This window comes from Mastomys coucha, unplaced genomic scaffold (assembly GCF_008632895.1).
Source record: "Mastomys coucha isolate ucsf_1 unplaced genomic scaffold, UCSF_Mcou_1 pScaffold4, whole genome shotgun sequence".
NCBI classification, from domain to species: domain Eukaryota; kingdom Metazoa; phylum Chordata; class Mammalia; order Rodentia; family Muridae; genus Mastomys; species Mastomys coucha.
Window position 1 is genome coordinate 10,661,739 of NW_022196910.1, and position 17,911 is coordinate 10,679,649.

The 17,911-nt window shown below is 46.3% G+C and overlaps 2 protein-coding genes across 7 annotated transcripts in view; one reads left to right on the top strand and one right to left on the bottom strand.

Moving 5' to 3' along the window:
- Syn3 (synapsin III) overlaps window positions 1–17,911 on the top strand; it is a 467,567-nt gene that overhangs the window by 160,907 nt on the left and 288,749 nt on the right. For all 6 annotated transcript variants that reach the window (XR_004112682.1, XM_031348897.1, XM_031348899.1 and 3 more), the window contains 2 exons: window positions 769–925; window positions 3,870–3,959. Coding sequence is in view for 5 of the 6 variants with exons in the window: in XM_031348897.1 (XP_031204757.1) it covers window positions 769–925; window positions 3,870–3,959 (247 nt within the window). In the remaining variant the exon portion in view is untranslated. The remainder of the gene's footprint in view (window positions 1–768; window positions 926–3,869; window positions 3,960–17,911) is intronic.
- Timp3 (TIMP metallopeptidase inhibitor 3) overlaps window positions 6,005–17,911 on the bottom strand; it is a 53,307-nt gene continuing 41,400 nt past the window's right edge. The window contains exons 2-5 of the mRNA XM_031348911.1: window positions 17,081–17,163; window positions 11,571–11,682; window positions 10,951–11,072; window positions 6,005–9,800 (exon numbers count right to left, since the gene is read on the bottom strand). Of these exons, the coding sequence (XP_031204771.1) occupies window positions 9,603–9,800; window positions 10,951–11,072; window positions 11,571–11,682; window positions 17,081–17,163 (515 nt within the window). The 3' untranslated portion in view covers window positions 6,005–9,602. The remainder of the gene's footprint in view (window positions 9,801–10,950; window positions 11,073–11,570; window positions 11,683–17,080; window positions 17,164–17,911) is intronic.

A 17,911-nucleotide genomic window follows, 5' to 3' on the forward strand; every position in this document is an offset into this window, starting at 1 on the left:
AAAGACTAGAGAACCAATAATAGAGTTCAAAGGCAACTTTCCTGTTCATCAGGTTTGTGGTTCAAGGGAGTTAATTTCTCAGAGCAGCAGTCTTTGCAGCTATAAAGTGGGGAAGGGATAGCCCAGCCCTCCCCCGACTCTGTTCATTCCCCAGGACCCTGTCTTCAGAGGAGCCCAACAGAGAACCTGTGTGCTCTTGTAGTTTGCTACTTTCTAGAGGTTGCCACTTAGAAAGCACAAGGCCATTTTGGTCGGAAGTCTACAAGGAGGAAGGCTGGGTACCAGACAGTGGACAGCTTTAGACCTAACCCTTCTACTTACCTGCAACACGTCTCTTTGAGCAAATTATGTATCTTCTTGCATTTCAGGATGTACCTCTGAGAAGTGGGAGCTGATAGCATCCCTACACAAGGGAATGCATATATTCTGCATATCTCTCAGAATGTAGTAAAAAGCTATTCCATTGCCTAGTTGTTCGAGACATTTTCCCTGGTTAGTTAAAAAAAATAAAAAATAAAAAATAAAAAAAAAAAAAGGAAATCTAGGAAACAGCCTAAAATCCAAACACAAGAAAGTACCTGTTCTTTTCAGTTCATTTGGTTTGCAGTTGTGTAGCTATGAGTTTTGCCTGGCCCTTTCTGCCCTAACCTCCCCTGCCCTCTCACCTGAGAGCTCCTTTGGGTAACAGATACACAGGGTCAGTTCTATAACCAGCAAAGCCTTGGTTATACTGCCATGTAATATTGTTGCTGTCCCCTCTCTTGGCAGGTCCTTCAAACCTGACTTCATCCTGGTCCGACAGCATGCCTACAGCATGGCCCTGGCTGAGGACTACCGGAGCCTGGTCATCGGCCTCCAGTATGGAGGGCTTCCTGCTGTCAACTCTCTCTACTCCGTATACAACTTCTGCAGCAAGCCTTGGGTGGTAAGTGACAGATCAGTCCATCTGGAGGGAAGTGGGAAGCAAGAGGTGGTCCTGTAATGGCTCCACTTCCCCAATACAGGGCCTCAGCAAGGAGGAGAATCTTATTTAAACAACTAAACAAACAACTTGACCCCAGGCCTCTTCAGGGACCTGCAGCCTTGCAGATATTACGTGTAACACATTATGATACAGAACCGTGTTATAGGAGTATTAATCTTGATGACGTATAGCTCAGTTACTATAGTGCCGGGCTCGGTCTCCACTGCTTCATAAACCAGATGTGGTGGTGGATACCTCCAGTCCCAGCACTTAGGAGATGGAGGTGGGTGGATCAGACAGGGACTTCCTTGGCTATGTACTAAGAGTTCTAAGCCAGCCCAGCCTATGTGAGACCCTGACTCAAGCAAAACCAAAGATATATTACTGTTTTTTTTTAACATTCTAGCATAATTTTCTTACTGATGCTCTTCAAAGTTATTAAACACTTGTCGACTGCCAGAAAACTTTGAGAGGTACCCATGATATCAGTGGAGTTGATGAGGGATTCATTCCTGTGCCCTATAGAGTGGAGGCTTGCTTTCAGGCTAGATAAGAAACCCTGGGATCTTAGGACTTGTGAAGGGCGAAATCAGACTCTGAATCCCTCTTTCTCCAACTTAACACTTGCTTTCTCCCCATGGATTCCCTAGTCTCAGCCATTCATTTGCTGTACTCAGGTTTCCATTCACACATCATCAAAAATAAAGGGTCTTCCTAAAATACCAGCCCTCCTCCATTCTTTCAAACACTCTCCATCCCTAACTGAACTTTGTTAGCCCACAAATGGGTCTGCACCTAAATGACATCATTCCTTTAGCTACCATCAATCTCCCTTACTACAAGCGATGTACACACACGCACACACACACACACGGAAACAGTCCATGATTTTGATATCAGCAACTTTACTAGTTTTCACTATGTCCTGTACTCAGCCCCAATATGTACACCCCAATAAGCAGGTATCTCTACTGTACAAAAGAGGAAATTAAGGACCTCACAGTTGGCAGTAAGTGCTGTAGCTCTTCTCTATAACACACAGACACACACACATGCACACACACACAGTGATGACATCGGAGTGTCTGCTGCTTGATCTTGTATTCTACTGGAACACTCTATTAACAAATATGACAACTGTGCCATCAGTCCTGTGATACATACCTTGATACCTCAGGGAATAGGGACAAAGGCCACTCAGAGGTGAAGAGAAAATGCTATGAAATGCCTCAGCTCTCTGGTCTACCCTGTTTGGCCACCAATCTGTTATCACCTTGGAGAGAAGGGCACTGATTATTCTGGTCATCTAGATTGCCCAAGGCCAACTTTCTCCATTTAATGTGTGCCCTCAAGCAATTTCATTAACCTCTCTAAACTCAGCATCCTTGTTTTTAAAAGGATGATAATAATAGGTCCTTCCTGGTTTTCAGTAAGAGCATGTAAAGTGTTTGTAATGGTGGCTGGTACGCAGCATACCCACAAGAAATGGGGACAGTTGTTGCCTCTTACACATGGACTATGACTATGCTGGTATGGCACTCAATATTGGTTGAATGAGTACTTGAGTTAATTTAATACATGTGGATAGTCTTCACTATGCTCACCCTGGCTGTGGTCTCTTTGTGTCATCAGACTCATGTAATCTATGATTTGAGTGCCACGAGAAGGAAACAGTTCATGATTTGGATATCAGCAACTTTACTAGTTTTCACTATGTCCTGTACTCAGCCCCAATATGCACACCCCAATAAGCAGGTATCTCTACTGTACAAAAGAGGAAATTAAGGACCTCACAGCTGGCAGTAAGTGCTGTAGCTCTTCTCCATGACCCATGAGCTTAGCTATAAGTTGCACTCACTCCCTGAACTCTAGCTTCCTTATCTATAAAATGAGTGATACCCGAAAACATAATTTCTCCCGTTTCTGAAGTTCTTCAAGAATAACTCTGTGCTGTGCTGCACACTTGGGTTATTTCTCAAGAGGGCACAGGAACCCAGTGTGGAGCAGGAATTTTCTCAGCTTTTTCATCTCTCTGTCCAAGATCTTAGCATTTGCCTGGAGAAAAATGTGGCTCTTCTAACCCGCCAGATATCTGTTTGCAGAGTCCAAGCTGTTGTTTTGGCATCTGCCTGTCATTTTCCTTTGCCCTTCTGAGTGAATAAGATCCTTGGTCCAACCTTTTCAAGCTCATGAGGACCACCCTTTGCCTGCTTTTTAATCATGCCCCGCACCTGAGGCTATAGCCCTGGCAGCCACTGAAGGCCTTCAGAAACAGTGGTCTCCTTGACCACACAAAGCACCTTTCTTTCTCTTATAGCATAGGTCCAGGGGCCCTTCCTGATGCCCCCACCCTCCTCTATGTCCCCAATCCCTCATGATTCCCACTAGCATTACCCTAACATCCCAATCTTGTAATGTACAAATTAGGAAAATGACATTCAGAAACCTACACTGACCCCTGCTCCTCCAGGTCTCATAGCTAGTAAATAATCATAGATAGATTCTTAAATTTGAATGAGTCTGGATTCAGAGTGAGTATCACAAAGTGCCTACAATGCTGTCCTACCTAGGAAGATAGACATTGTAGGCAGAGGGATGGCAGGACTCCCAGAAGGTTGTACTGCAGGCAAGGACCTTGTGTTAACTGGCTGAGAATGCAGTTAAGAGCTTGTAAAATGTGGTTGAACTGTAGCCAGTTACCTGCTGACCTGCTGTGTCAGGGGCAAGGCACAAGGGGTAAAGAGAAAGAATATCCAACCAAGGAGGGTAAACTTTTAATCTTAGTGATAGACAACCCCTTCTAGAACTTAGCACAGGGCAGGTACTTGAAGGCCAGGGTCAAGTGGGTGCCTGGGCCCTAGTGGGAAACCCTGACTGGCTAATGATCTCCCCTTTTCTCTCTCAGTTCTCTCAGCTCATTAAGATCTTCCATTCCTTGGGCCCTGAGAAGTTTCCACTAGTGGAGCAAACATTTTTCCCCAACCACAAGCCAATGGTGAGTGCCTTTTCAATTCTGCTAATCTTTATAATGCAGAACGACTTTACATGTCGACCTCCTGAGTCTCTTTGGGCAGCTCAGTCCTTGCTTCCTGGTTATCTGGACTCCACCTAGGAGCCTTCATGTCCTGTGCTTGTGGGAATGTCTAGTGTTCCTTAAGGAACCTTGAGGAAGGTTCAACTTCTCCAGGGTAAATTTGGGCAGCAGGACAAATGACAAAGGTATTTGGCGTTCTGTGAAACTCTGTTAATTGTTAACACATCAAGGCACATCTTGAGCTGACATCCTGGAACAGAGGTGGAATATAAAGGGAAAGGCATTTTTGTAGTAAAATATTATCTCCAGTGCACTTTTCCTGGGACCTGGTTTCCACTGTAATTTCAATAAAAACTGTGTTACTTTATTTGAGCTGATTGTTAAAGAGCAATGTGCTGACATGTTCAGTTTCCTTTCCTTGGAGTGTATCTCTGGGAGTCGACTGGAGCCAAGCTGAGAGTATGTGGCTTCACTACCTATTTGGAAGGTTTAAGACTAATATCTTTCTGAGTAAGTTGGAGAGTTCTGTGTCCACAGCTAGAATTTTGGTAGAAGTATTCTGAGCTCGTGGATTCAACCTACTACATCTGTTTATGTGATTGGTGCATAGTCAGTGAATTTGGTCATGCAGGGAGTAAGTGTCTCAGGGAACAAGAGTAGGGTGTACTCACCATAGCTGGAGACTGTGGTTGGATTGTAGAATCGTAGGCTTTCTCTGCTGAGCTGGACAGGCCTCTTTAAAGGCACTGTCAGGTAGGGCTACAGGCTTCAGTGGGAGCAATCTAGCCAGTCAGAGGCTCTCACTGATTGTCTCTCTACTGTATCCACAATCTATCAGTCATAGAATCAAGGATGTCTGGTTCGTGTGCATAAGTGTAGGTAAACCTGAATTGTCAATTTAGCTGAAATGAAAGCAGCTAGATTAGTCATGAACTTTCTACATGTCTATCTGGGCCTTTCCAGAGAGGATTAACAGAGCCAGGAAGGATTCACTTGGAATGTGGGGCTTTTAGCACCATCTATGAAGAGCTCAGATGGGATAAAAGGAAATGGAGGAAGCTGGGCTCAGGCATTCTCTTTTACTTCTTGTCTACCATAATGAAAGCCTCTGGTCCTGCCATGGCCTCCTGGATACAATGAACCAAAGCTTCTGAAACCAGGAGCCAAAATAAATAAATCGTCCCCACTGTAAGTTATTTCTTTCTGGTATTTGGTTACAACAGTGACAACATCTGACTACAAAACATGTGTAAATATTCTGAGAAAATTCAGAATTTGTCTTCAGAGTAGCTAATTATTAATCACAGACCACTCTACTGACTACATTTTAGATATAAATTTAATCTCCTTGAGAGTAGTAGAGCCATATAGCAGTTTGATGAGAGTCTGTGCAAGTGTGTATAGAACATTGTACCTAGTACATGGTGGGTGCTCAGAGTGGAGGACCTTACAAACAGGGGCAAAGTCTATAACCTGGAACACTAGCAAGGGAGGCCTCACAGTTAGATTGGTGGTGTGTGCAGTGGACTGGAGCTCATTGAGTACTGAGGGTAGCTCACCAGCTGTCCTGGGGACTCAGAAATTCATTGCAATGCAATTACAATGCTTCACTTAGGATTTCAGTTAGATCATTGACATTATCAAGTATGGCTGTCTGCAAGCTTACACTCTGTCATCCATCATGGGATTCTCAGGAAGAAAATAAGGTCTCAGGACTATACCACCCACTGGTGATTTAGATAGAGATTTCTCAAACACTGGATCCTGCCAGTAGAATGAGGGAGTTTAGTTAGGGCTGGATTAGCAGGCAGAAAGAGTTAAAGATACCTCTCCTGAAATCTGTTACAAAAGGGGGCTTAATTGAGATGGCCCAAGTTATAGACATGGGTGTGGAAGGAGATTGTGTGCAGGGGACAAGGGAAGACAGTCAGAATCTGCTTGCAAGAACCTCTCTGATATCAATAACCTCCCAAGACAGGACACAAGAAGGCAAGAGACAGCAGATGTGTGATAGAAATAAAACCACTTTACTGTTTAGAATAATGGACACACTATAAAAAGTGAACATTATGCAATATTACAAGACAATATACATTCACGGAATATAAAATTCATAAATAACATGGAGGAAAACTGTAAACAGTGCTACAAAATTTAGCAACAAATACATTCCTTCTAGAGGGGGTTTTCTCTGGCTGGTGTCTCTTCATCACTACTGGGCTTCAGCGCAGCTGACTTGCTAGAGGAAAAGTAGACAGAGAATCTAAGGTACCCCTGTCCCCAGAGCATGGTCATTTCCTCAGGTCCTCTTCTCCTCAACCCGAACAGACAACTTAGATCTACTGAGACCTCTCTCTCCTGCCTTCTCCCATTTCATTGGATTTCTACCATCAGATTTCTTTCTTGTTTTGTTTTGTTTTGTTTTAACTTTCTCTGATACAAATACTAAAGTGATACTTTTAACTTTAAGGAGCTGGGAGCCAACTACCTGAATGGCACCCTGATGTGAGGCTGGGGGAGTAATGCTTCCTGGACTCACTCTCCCAAGCAGGTCTATCCCCAAAAGTCACTGTGCCTTTATCATTTAAAGGGCACAGCATGAAACAGTGTTTATATGGCAGAGCTAGGACTGGAGAAAGTAAACACTGGGGTCTCCTTAAGCTCCACATCCTAGCTGTAGAAGGGGGCTAGCCTGGGCAACAAGAGCCTGTGCAGAGGAATTCCTTGGTTGGAAGGAAAGATGCCTGGATGAGACAAAGAGCTTGGAGTCACAGTTGCCATGGCGCTGGACTGCAGAAACCATGACTTCCTGGCTGAGTAGGAGAAAGGTCTTGGAAAGTGGGTGGCGGATGGCCTAGGGATAGTTGATGCAGGACAAGGACATGAGTGTACTTTTGATTTCTGTTTTGTTTTGTTTTTGCTTTTTTTCTTCTTCTCCTTCCCACCCTTAGGATTCCATGGGGAGGAGGCTGGAGGAGTCTGTTTCTAGGACCTTCCATTTCCTTGAATCTCCATTCTAGCTGAGTGATTGTGTCCCAGTATTCTGCCCTCCATTCTACTGTAGAATTTGAATCAGAAAAAAAAATGGCATGTGTGTTTCTTTTTTTCTTCTTCTCTTAGACACAGTGTACACACGACAGCCTATACATGGCACATGATTTCGCAAAATAAAACATTCGCGATATGATTGAAATATCAAAGTGTCTCAGCTACATAAATGACTTTAAATTATACAGTAAGTGAACAGGTGAAATAAACAAAGCTATAGCTTATTGAAAGCTCAAAAACCGCTCTCTGATGATATAACTTTAAAAAAGACCCTTTTGTGCCCAGGACTTCTCACCAAGACCTTAACAGCCGACTTGGGGCCATTGGTTCTGCCAATTGGTTTTATCTTCAGGTGCCTCATACTCAGGACTCACCTCAAGTCTATCAATGTAAGAGAGAGGTGATTACGAGGAATTGAGAATGGCCAGATGCTGGACTGAGATGGCAAAGATGCTGGGGTATACATATGAGAGGGCATTTGAGCAGGGTAGATCAGGAGCGCCATATTAGGAGACTCTGAGTTTGAAATAGACAACTTCCAACAGTAAGCCAGAGGTTCAATTCTTAAGAACCACTGGCTTGCTGATCTCAGCTCCTTCTCTCTATACAACATGGAAAGGGTTGTTCCTTCTGCCCCTTGTCAGCACAGAGGAAAGATGCAGGGGAATGAAATCAACCAAGAGGAAACTTGACACCCATCTCCTGAACTGTCTTCCTGCCCTGCTATTCTATCAAACACTGGACAAAGCAGTGGTATGTGTGGGGTGGAGGCAGACTAGAACTTGCCTCCTCTCTCTCTCTCTCTCTCTCTCTCTCTCTCTAATAATTGATAATTGTGTTTCCTAAAATGGAATGAAAAAGATATGATCCTAATTGAGGAAAATACCCACAATCTGAAGAGACAGAGGGTAACTGTGTTAAATGTCACCACCTTACCATCTCCAACTCTGTGCCATACACTCTCACCTACTATTGGCATTGCAATGTTGACACTAAAACTTAAAATAATCTTATTTAATAGGAAAGTTTATACTGTACTTTTATTTAAAAAACAAAAATGCAACACAACAAAAGGTCTACAGTTGGACAGCAGAGCCTGGCTCCCTCAGTAACCAACCATGTTCATTCTGTGAGGTGTACTACCTCAGGAGGTGACGTTCACCCATTAGTGATCTGGGGAAGAAGTGTATGCTATCCCCAGATCCAGGAGAGGAGTCATTCTGCTGATGTAGGATGATGTGCAACTGCCTCTTTAATGAGAAGGCCCTAGCCTAACACTCACACTCCCCTGCCGTCAGCCAGCCAGTAAGGCAATTCAGTGAAGGGTACCCCAAACACAAAGCAAAAAGAAGAAGGGAGATGCAGGGTCAGATAACCCCAGTTATGGGGACAAGAGGGTGCTGAGTGTGGTCAGAGTTTCAAATTTTAATTCAGATAAAAAAAAAAAAGTCAGCTTGGAATGTCACAATTTCCCATCAAACAACAAAAGAAAAAAGATTAAACTATTTGCATATTTAACAGCATTGAATAGAATTCTGTGTCCTATAAAAAATTAGCTCATAATCCCCTGTGGGTATATGCAAATGTATATATAAACACGTCCCCCTAGATGAGCTAAACACTACTTTGGAAATAGTATTCTCTACCCAAATCTACTGGACTATTATCTGTGGATAGTGTCAGGTGTGTGTTTCTCCAATTTACACGTTGGCAAGCTTCCAGCCAAACTTCCCCAAGAATTCCCAGGAGACTGTCTCATGGGAGGCAGGAGAGGAAAGACATTCATCCCAGCCCCTTGTCTGAGTCTTTGTACAGACGGGCAGGTTGCCTGCTGAACCCAGGCAGATGTTTAAGCCTTTGCCAACTCAGAAAGTTCTGTTACTCTTGGATGCTTGTTCCAGGATCTGAAACATCGAGTCAACCCAGGTATCAGAGGGCTGGGAAACTGTGTGACCCACTCCTACAGTCTGTCCCTTCCCTCCCTCTGACAGGCAGACATAGACAGGCTGTCTGATCCAGACACACAGTTGTATATCCTCTGTGTATAAGACCTTTCAAATACCTGGCGTCTGTCTGCCTGCTGCCCTTGACTGATTGGGAAACAGTTGGACTTCTGCCAACTTCCTTATCCATGCTTCCTGTATACTGGGATGAAGAAGTGTATATGGAACTGGGTCTAGGATGTGGTCAAGAGAGGAAGAAGAAAGAAGAGTAGCTATTAAATGCCCCAATGGGATAGATTTTTCAATTTCTGTTTTCCTAAAAAAATATAGATTATATATCATGAAGAAGAGGTGTATACATGCCTCATTCTTTCTGGTTTGGCACCAGAGATCCCCAGTTGGAAATGGGTGATGTCAAAACCAAAAAGAAGGGGTAGGGGTGGGGCCAGGAAGGTATTTCCAAATCAACTCCATAGACAGCAGAGACTTTAAGTGTCCCCAGTGCTAAATTTGCAAGAAAACAGGCACTAATTTCATTGTCATCATCTGGGAAGAGTTAGTGTCCGGGATGCTCAGCGGGATGGGAAGGAGGTGAGGTGGGGCAGGCCTGGGTTCAGGGATCTGTGGCGTTGCTGATGCTCTTGTCTGGGGGGGCCCATCCTCGGTACCAGCTGCAGTAGCCACCCTTCTGCCGGATGCAGGCGTAGTGTTTGGACTGATAGCCAGGGTACCCAAAATTAGAGAGCATATCAGTCCAGAGACACTCATTCTTGGAGGTCACAAAGCAAGGCAAGTAGTAGCAGGACTTGATCTGTAATGACACATAAGCCACACACAGTTAGAGGACTGCACCATGGCAGGCCCACCCTGAATTCAAACCCCGGGGTTCCTGCCCTTTAATGATGCCAGAACAATTACACTAGCGACTAGCTCAAACCATTGAGCATCTACTGGGCACCAGACACGGTGTCTCTAAACTTTTAGTACACTTCTAAATCCCCTCTATAGATGAACAGAGGCTCAGAAAGGTTAAGCAGCATGAGTCCCAGATTAGGTGTGGAAAGAGGAATTGTAGGAAATGAAGGATTTAAAAAACATTAAAGGCAGGGCTGGAGAGATGGCTCAGTGGTTAAGAGCACTGACTGCTCTTCCAGAGGTCCTGAGTTCAATTCCCAGCAACTATATGGTGACTCACAACCATCTGTAATGGGATCTGATGTACTCTTCTAGTGTGTGTCTGAAGACAGCTGCAGTGTACTCATATAAATAAAAAATAAATAAACAATAAAGGCATAGATTTTAGAGTTCAACTACCCTGGGTTGGAAATCAGACTCAACAAGCTATATAACCCAGGATTATATACAAAGATCTCTGAGCCTTGGTTTCTTATACAAGGAAATAATAGTGATTGAGAACACATGAGGTGCTGGGCAGTCCTGGTGCACGCCTTTAATCCCAGCACTTGGGAGGCAGAGGCAGGCGGATTTCTGAGTTCAAGGTCAGCCTGGTCTACAGAGTGAGTTCCAGGACAGCCAGGGCTACATAGAGAAACCCTGTCTCAGAAAACAAAACAAAACAAAACAAAACAAAAAACAAAACAAAACAAAAACACATGAGGTTATTATGAGGATTAGGGGAGAGAGTGATTCAGCTCCCTCTCATGACCTTGTTGAGTCAGCTGTCAGAGCGAACGGACTTACAACAGCTTGGCAGAACCCTCCACTGAAAGGTCTAGTACCAGTCATTGGCCTTGAACAGCAGGGAGGGGCAGGGATGCTGAAGAGCCCTCATAACCCAGCAGCCGCCAAGTAGGTACTATCCAGGCATTCTTCAGAGCTTTCTTGCCAGCCTTGCCCCAGGGCGGCATTCCTTACCACCCCTGCACCACACCCAACAGGCTGCCTGTCCCAGGGAGCAGGAACCAAAGCTTCCAGATTGATATCCAGTCCCTAGAACTCACCTTGCAATTGCAACCCAGGTGGTAGCGGTAATTGAGTCCCTTGCGCTGGGACAGTGTGAGGTGGTCCCACCTCTCCACAAAATTGCACAGTCCTGTGTACATCTTGCCCTCATACACACGCCCTGGAGTAGAATAGGAGACAAGAGGGTAGGCATTCTGTTAGATCTCTCGACTGCCAGCGACAGGCACTGGCCCTGGGTTTGAGACATCTTCCCCAACACCTTTAGACATGAACTCTGGCCCTGGTTTTCCATTTGATAATGGAGCTTGAGATATTAAGCATTCTGCTGAAGCCTCAAAGGCATCGGGTCTTAGAATTCCTTAGGGTTTTTCGTGTTGTCATTTACTACAATGACAGCCTAAATAAAGATCAGACTGTCATATAAGACAGACCTAACAGACTGACTCCCAAGACCTGTTGAAGAGGCAACCTATTTCTTGCTAGGTTAAAGCTGAGATACCATGCGATCAGGACACAACCAGATGCACAATGTAGCCAAGGCTGCCAGGCAGGGCTGGGTAAGTGAGCCAGACGCTACACCTCAGGATGGCACTGACTCAAGCTTCGGCAGACCCACCAGAGCAAAGAAGCGTGTCTCGGTGCTCCTGTGGACACTTACCTGTCAGCAGGTACTGGTATTTGTTGACTTCTAGCTTAAGGCCACAAAGACTTTCAGAGGCTTCTGTGTGAATGTACTGCACGTGGGGCATCTTACTGAAGCCTCGGTACATCTGTGGGCAAAAGAAACATGATCATGAGAGAGAGAACCCAAGGTCCAGTCGGCTTGCTGCTGTGTAGTGTTTGAGTCTCTGGTTCCCCTGACAGTGGTAGGCTATGAACTCACCACAGTGGGGTTCCCTGAACACCGCAGGAGGCCTTCTGTTCTTTTCCCTGGGCCAGGATATTGTCTATCTATCCAGCCACGTGAGCACGTTCTGTCCACCTGCCCCACCCTACTCCTCTACCTACACATCTACACATCACAGATTCAAGGCAGCTACTATGAAAAGCTCCCAGGGCTCTACGCAAGTTCAAGGAGCCAGCCAACTAGCCAGCTAGCCTTCACATGCCATCTCAGCGATAGACCGGTGTATACAGCAACGCTCTTACTCACAGGGTTCTCACAAGGACCCTCAGAGGAGGTCCTAAGAACTCCACTTTTCAGATGAGGACACTAATATAAGTTCTATTTGGCTAGAGGAGGCTAGACAGGCATTGTCTTAAGTTCTTATTTTTCTGAGCTTCTGGCATGGTGCTGAGTTTCTTTACTCGAGGTGAAGCCCGTACGCATGGATGTGAAAAACAAAAAACAGCAAAACATCTTAATTAGGGATATCATTATTACTAGGTTAATCCATGTAAAATCCATCTACAACACGACTGAGTGGAGTGGCTGTGCCCCTTGGAAACATTTCAAGCACAAGACAACATGTTTCATTGATAATGTGTTGTAGACAACGTGGCAGGAGAATGAACAGAGGGCGGGGATGTTGGTAACCTTCCTATGATAAGTAGAACGGCCTCAGCTACAGGGTTATGCAGACCCAGGGTTAGTGACACTGCAGGTAGGTTACTGCTAGAATATCTAGCCACTGAATGCCCAGGACCGTAGAGGCAGGAAGGAGCCTTGGTCTCACTTGACAAGGTTCGAGCCTGAACCTTAGACTGGCTTGGAGGCTTGTCTATAGTCACACAATTGGTAAACAGCGGGGCACAAAGTCCAAGCAAGATAACCCATAGTCTGTGGTCTTATGATCCTCTGTCACTATCTCCCCTTGCAGCCTTTGAAGCTTAGGACCCGAGGCTTCTGCAGCAGCGGAGGGTTCTTCCATCTCTAGCTCTCGTGGGTCTTGTGTCACAGTGGGGCCTCTGTACCTGGCTGTGTAACTTTAACAGTGACTGAGCACATTCTATGACTCTAAAATGAGTCCATGTGTACTACAGAAGCCCCGATCTTCTGAGGCCACACTGTTAGCTGTGAGCCAGGGAAGAGGGAAGGTGGAGGGGGACACTGAGGCCTGGCCTGATCCTTACCTCTCTAAAGGCCTTGAACGTCTTGTTGTCACTAGCCCTATGCTAAGAGCTTTGCAATAGGACAGTTCCTTAGCATGCATTATTAGTTTTACCAGGGTCATTAATGCAAGCCAGTGTAATGCATTGGTGCCTCACAAATACCCGGCTAGGCCTGATGGGTTAGGTTTTGTTTTGTCGTTGTTGTTATTTTGTTTGTCCTCATCTTCTAACCGGCAATTGACTAGCAGAGGCAGGTGGTCCACAGGGCACAAGGCTGTCTGTTCACAATCTAGAGAGGAGGGCCTCTGCTTCTTTATGGACTGTACTGTCCTGATAGCATAGAAACCTTCTGAACCCTTCTGCTACCCTGGGGCTTTGTAACAGAACAAGTAACAGAACATGGGGTTCAGTTACGCCATGGGGGAGCAGACCAGAATGATGACATGTGTGATGCTGGATGAATACCACTCTAGCTCCACAGGAGACACATTTAAGACTCTGTGTACAGTACCGTCATCATGGCCTGCAAAGAACAAGACGCACTGACTTCCGTGCCAGGTAAACTGCCCATGCTGTTTCAGGTTTTGGTAAATATTTCCACTAAGTGCTTAGTGGATGACAACACAGTAGGTCTCAGCAGGAGCTAGATAAGAATCTTGCACCATAAGAGTCTCAGGCACTGGAGGACAATGGCTTCCTGAGGCCTGGAGGTCAAGGGGGTCCTGCAGCTGGAGGAAACCCTGCTGGCACTCCTTTGCTTCAACAAACCACTGAGGAAAGGGTCCAGCACATTCCAACTGCCCAGCAGATCTATCCTGCCTCCCGTTAGGACAAGCAAAGCACATGACCAGCACATGTTCCCCTGGGATCCTCCTGGGACCAACTGGGACACAATGTCCCCCACGTGCTGTCCCTTGCAGCCTGCCTGAAAGCTTGTCTGTGCTGCACAAACAATAGCCCCTGGCAAAACAAACAGCTTTCCCATGGTCCTGATGGGAGATAAGGCCCCCACAAATGACAGAGGCCACTTCTGGAAACTTCCACCTTTGCACCACAACTCAATTCCAGCTAATCTCTAAGTACGGGTTTACAATAAGCTCCTGAAACGTCCTTAGAGCCCCACCCTCACCCCCCACCCTGTCCTCTCCCCACACTGTGGGGTCTGTGTGCACTTAAGGCATGCCTGAGGGAAGGAAGGAAGGCCCTGCGCCTGTCTTCCGAGGCCAGATACCCTGACTTTCTCATGTCCTCTGTTCTCTAAGTTCCTCCGGTTCTGCTCCAGGATTGCCCAGCCTCCATATCTGACCCTCTGGAGTAGACTAATCCACTATAATAGACCTCCTAGGGACCAGTGCCCGCCTCAGCAGCTTGAAGCCCAACACTTCTGATACACCCTTTGCAGGCGGCACACCTGTTAGATCACATGCCAGCAAACCCATCCCAGCCTTTAAGTCCCCCTGAGGGAACCAGTCATGAGCAGGTGAAGGGAGCCCCCACAGTGGGTAGACATGAGCAGTCTGCCTGTTGGCCCCATATTTTGTTAATCCCTTTATCGTCTGAGACCCGGTAGTAAAAACCCTATAGTTTGCCAGTTTCTAGTCCTATACTCTTGCCTGTTACATAACTCTCAAGTGTTTGTGGCCTCACCACTAAGAAGATAAATATGAGGCTGTTTGACAAACGTGGCATAAGGCTAATTTATACAAAGACTTAGCAGATCACTTGGGGCATAAAATATGCTCAATAAATGTTGCTGACTAAAGTCACCTAATAATTGTGCCAAGAATATCATTTTCTCCCCATCTTACAGCCCAAGCAGTGCTAAGCACGGTGGGGCTGAAGAGGACTGGGGTGAATGGACAAACTCAAATTGCTATCCAGTACCTGCTCTGGCATGCAGGCAGATGGGCCCTCTAGATCAAAAGGCATTGACAGGTTATGTGCGTCATAACACAGGGCCGGGAAAGGAACCAACATTAATGAAAGACATTAGATATGACTAATGAGGAAAGCCAAACAGCAGGGCGATTTGGGGAGTCATGCCCACCTCACCAACTTGTACAAGCTTCCCTTCTCCTGGTACACCTTTTGCAGGCTGCACATCAAGAGCCACATATGCTTAGGAAAGATCCCCTAATGCCTCAACCCGAGACTCGAATCTGCACTTAACTAAATGCATGACCCCGGCCATGCCATTTCTCATTGAACCTAATTAGGAATAAGTGAAAGATGACTATTTTGAACACCCTACCACCCTGATACCATGAACCCCGCTGAGGAACAGTGAACAGAGAGTCTGAGCAGGCTAGCTTGGGAGTGGCTGCTGGCAGGCTGGTGGGTGAAAGTTATGTAGCCTCCTAACAACTCCCACTAGTGGGTGTGACAACAACCAGGGACGTTCTGCTGACAGAAAGGCCTCTGGTAACTGGGCTTCTAAGCCCTGAAGGCAGGGAGGAAGGCAAGCCAGTTTAGGAATTCCTGCCTCCCAGCTATTTCTCTGCAGTAACCTCAATGTTTTCCACAATGGAGGTTGTCGCTCCTTAAGCAGAGGAGGGGCCTCCACTGTGGTCAGAATCTCTCGCTTTCCTTCCCCCACTGCCAGGGGTTGCAAAATGAGGCTTGGGGTCCTTAACACTCTCCTGGCTTCCCACCTCCACCCACTCCTGGCCTCCCGGCTGTCTGAAGACATAAGCTGCTCTCATGACCAAGCTCAGGCAGCCAAGGGCAGTTGGCCAGGGCTGACTCTGAACATTACATAACCAAGATCCTGGGAGTGTTTCCAGAATTGAAGCCAGAGCAACAGGTTCCACAAAATTAGTGCATCTAGCCACAGACCTCAGCAGGGAATAAAGAGGCCTGAAGGTCAGCCATTAGGATAGCTGGGCTCCACCCAGGAGTGAGCCACCCCTCACTCCCAAGACAAGTCCAACCTGGGCCTGAACACTGGCCTCCTCTGAGGGTTTTTCAGACCCGTGGGTCTCGCCTCCATCTCCTTCATTACATGGGAAGCCTTCTCCAAGTTCTGCCTGGTTATGTATGAGAAACAGCCTACCTCAGTGTTCGAAGCTGCAAGGATCAGCAATGAGTGAAAGGGCAGGCAGTTCATATGGGCCATCTTGGAGTTGTGAACACTCAGGGCATGCATCTTCTTCCCTCATATAACTATGATCCTAAAGTAGCACACTGCCTCATGGATTTACAGGCTGCAGTCCCAGAGATCTCATATAGCCAGGCACTTAAAAGGCACAGGGGTAGAGGGACAGCTGAGTTATTCAAGCTGAAGCACCAGTCCTTAGTACCACTTAGGCAAAAGCAAGGACATTCTTTCAGCAGCTACTACTGGCTCCTGCTTAGAAAGGATACTAGCAGGATGCCTGAATAATGATGGCACATCATTAGGGCGCTAAGCCCAAGCCCACACTACCAACATCCCTGTGGCCTGGGAAAGCACTAGGCTAAGGTCAATGAGCTCTTTAAGAGTAGCAACAAGACCAGGACATGGGTTCTCAGTGTTTTCCGTATGATAGACTTCCCCGGGAGGATTAGAAACCTTAATGTGCTGGTGCACGGTCTAATGATGTGAATGTGTTTAGCAACACATTATAGTTCCTAGTGAACTATCATGCAGGAAGACAAACAGAGCTGGGAAATAGAGAATAAGTGTGCTCAACCCTTAATCAATGTGAAGACTGGAGGAATGGCACCTCCCATATAGCCTTAGTGCTTGCACTGGCACAGCAGGTGAAACATGGCTCGCCTCACAAGGGCTCTTGGGGACCATGTGGTCCAACATGAGGATCCTAGAGGTGTTAAACAGGCCAAAGGGCAGTGACTGGACTGAGGTCTCACAGTCATCAGGTAACAAAGCCATCACTGTCTTGTTCTTGATTCCAAGGCTCAGCTTCCTAACAAAGACCTGTGAGAGACTCTACCTGTGCTGGCTTTGGAGCAAGTGGCCACCATGTCTCCCTGCTGTCTCAGCAGCTCCCTGGGCTGGCTCGGGATTCCTCACTAAGCAAACACACATTCCAGTTCCAACCGCTTGGCCTCCCTTGGCCGTGGCTCTTCTGGCAAACCCCCAAAATCCCTCCTGGGGCCTGTGATGATGTCACTCACCTTCATCTGCTTAATAGTGTAGACCAGAGTGCCAAAGGGCCCCTCCTTCACCAGCTTCTTTCCCACCACTTTGGCCCGGATCACTGTTGAGAGAGCAAGAAAGAGAGGGAGGGGGTTAGGAAGGCCTGAACCACACATGGAAGGGGCATCTCTTTCTTAGTGATCCCCTGTCTCATCAGAGGCTTTTCGTGTCCTGGCTCATCCACAAGGATGTGAAGAACTCCAGCTCTCTTACCATCACAAGTCAGCATTCTGATTGTCCCAGCATGTACAGCACTAAGCAAGGAACTGCAACCAAGCCTAGGACTGAGGCGGCCTAATGAGTGGTCTCCATCCCAGCCCCACTGTTGTAATCCAAGATACATAGGAAAGTTTAATTCTGGTTTCCTATCCCTAAAACAAAATTAACAGTAGTCCATATTCTCTGAACTGAAGCTATTAGGTGGAACGAAGCCAGTGAAAGATACCCTTCACCTTTGACACAGCTTCATTAGATAAATGCTATTAGAATCATCCTGCTTAGCAGTGGCATGGAAGGATCGATGCAAGAGGCACACTCAGTGCACACCTACCATACTCAGCAGTATCAGTCATGATTTACCTTCTCTACTGCGCCCCCACAAACAATGTCTGTTGTCTCCAGACACGCAGAGAACTGGCAGGGTGTGGCACTCCCTGAGGTGAGAGTTTTTTCATCGATGAAAAGGAATTGAGTGAGGTGATGAAGACACCACTCCTTTTGTCTCTACTAGACTGTTTGTAAAAGACACCTCTTCCCTCCAGAGAAGTCTTCAGGGTTCTTTTAAGTGAGCTTCTCAGAGCAATGAATCA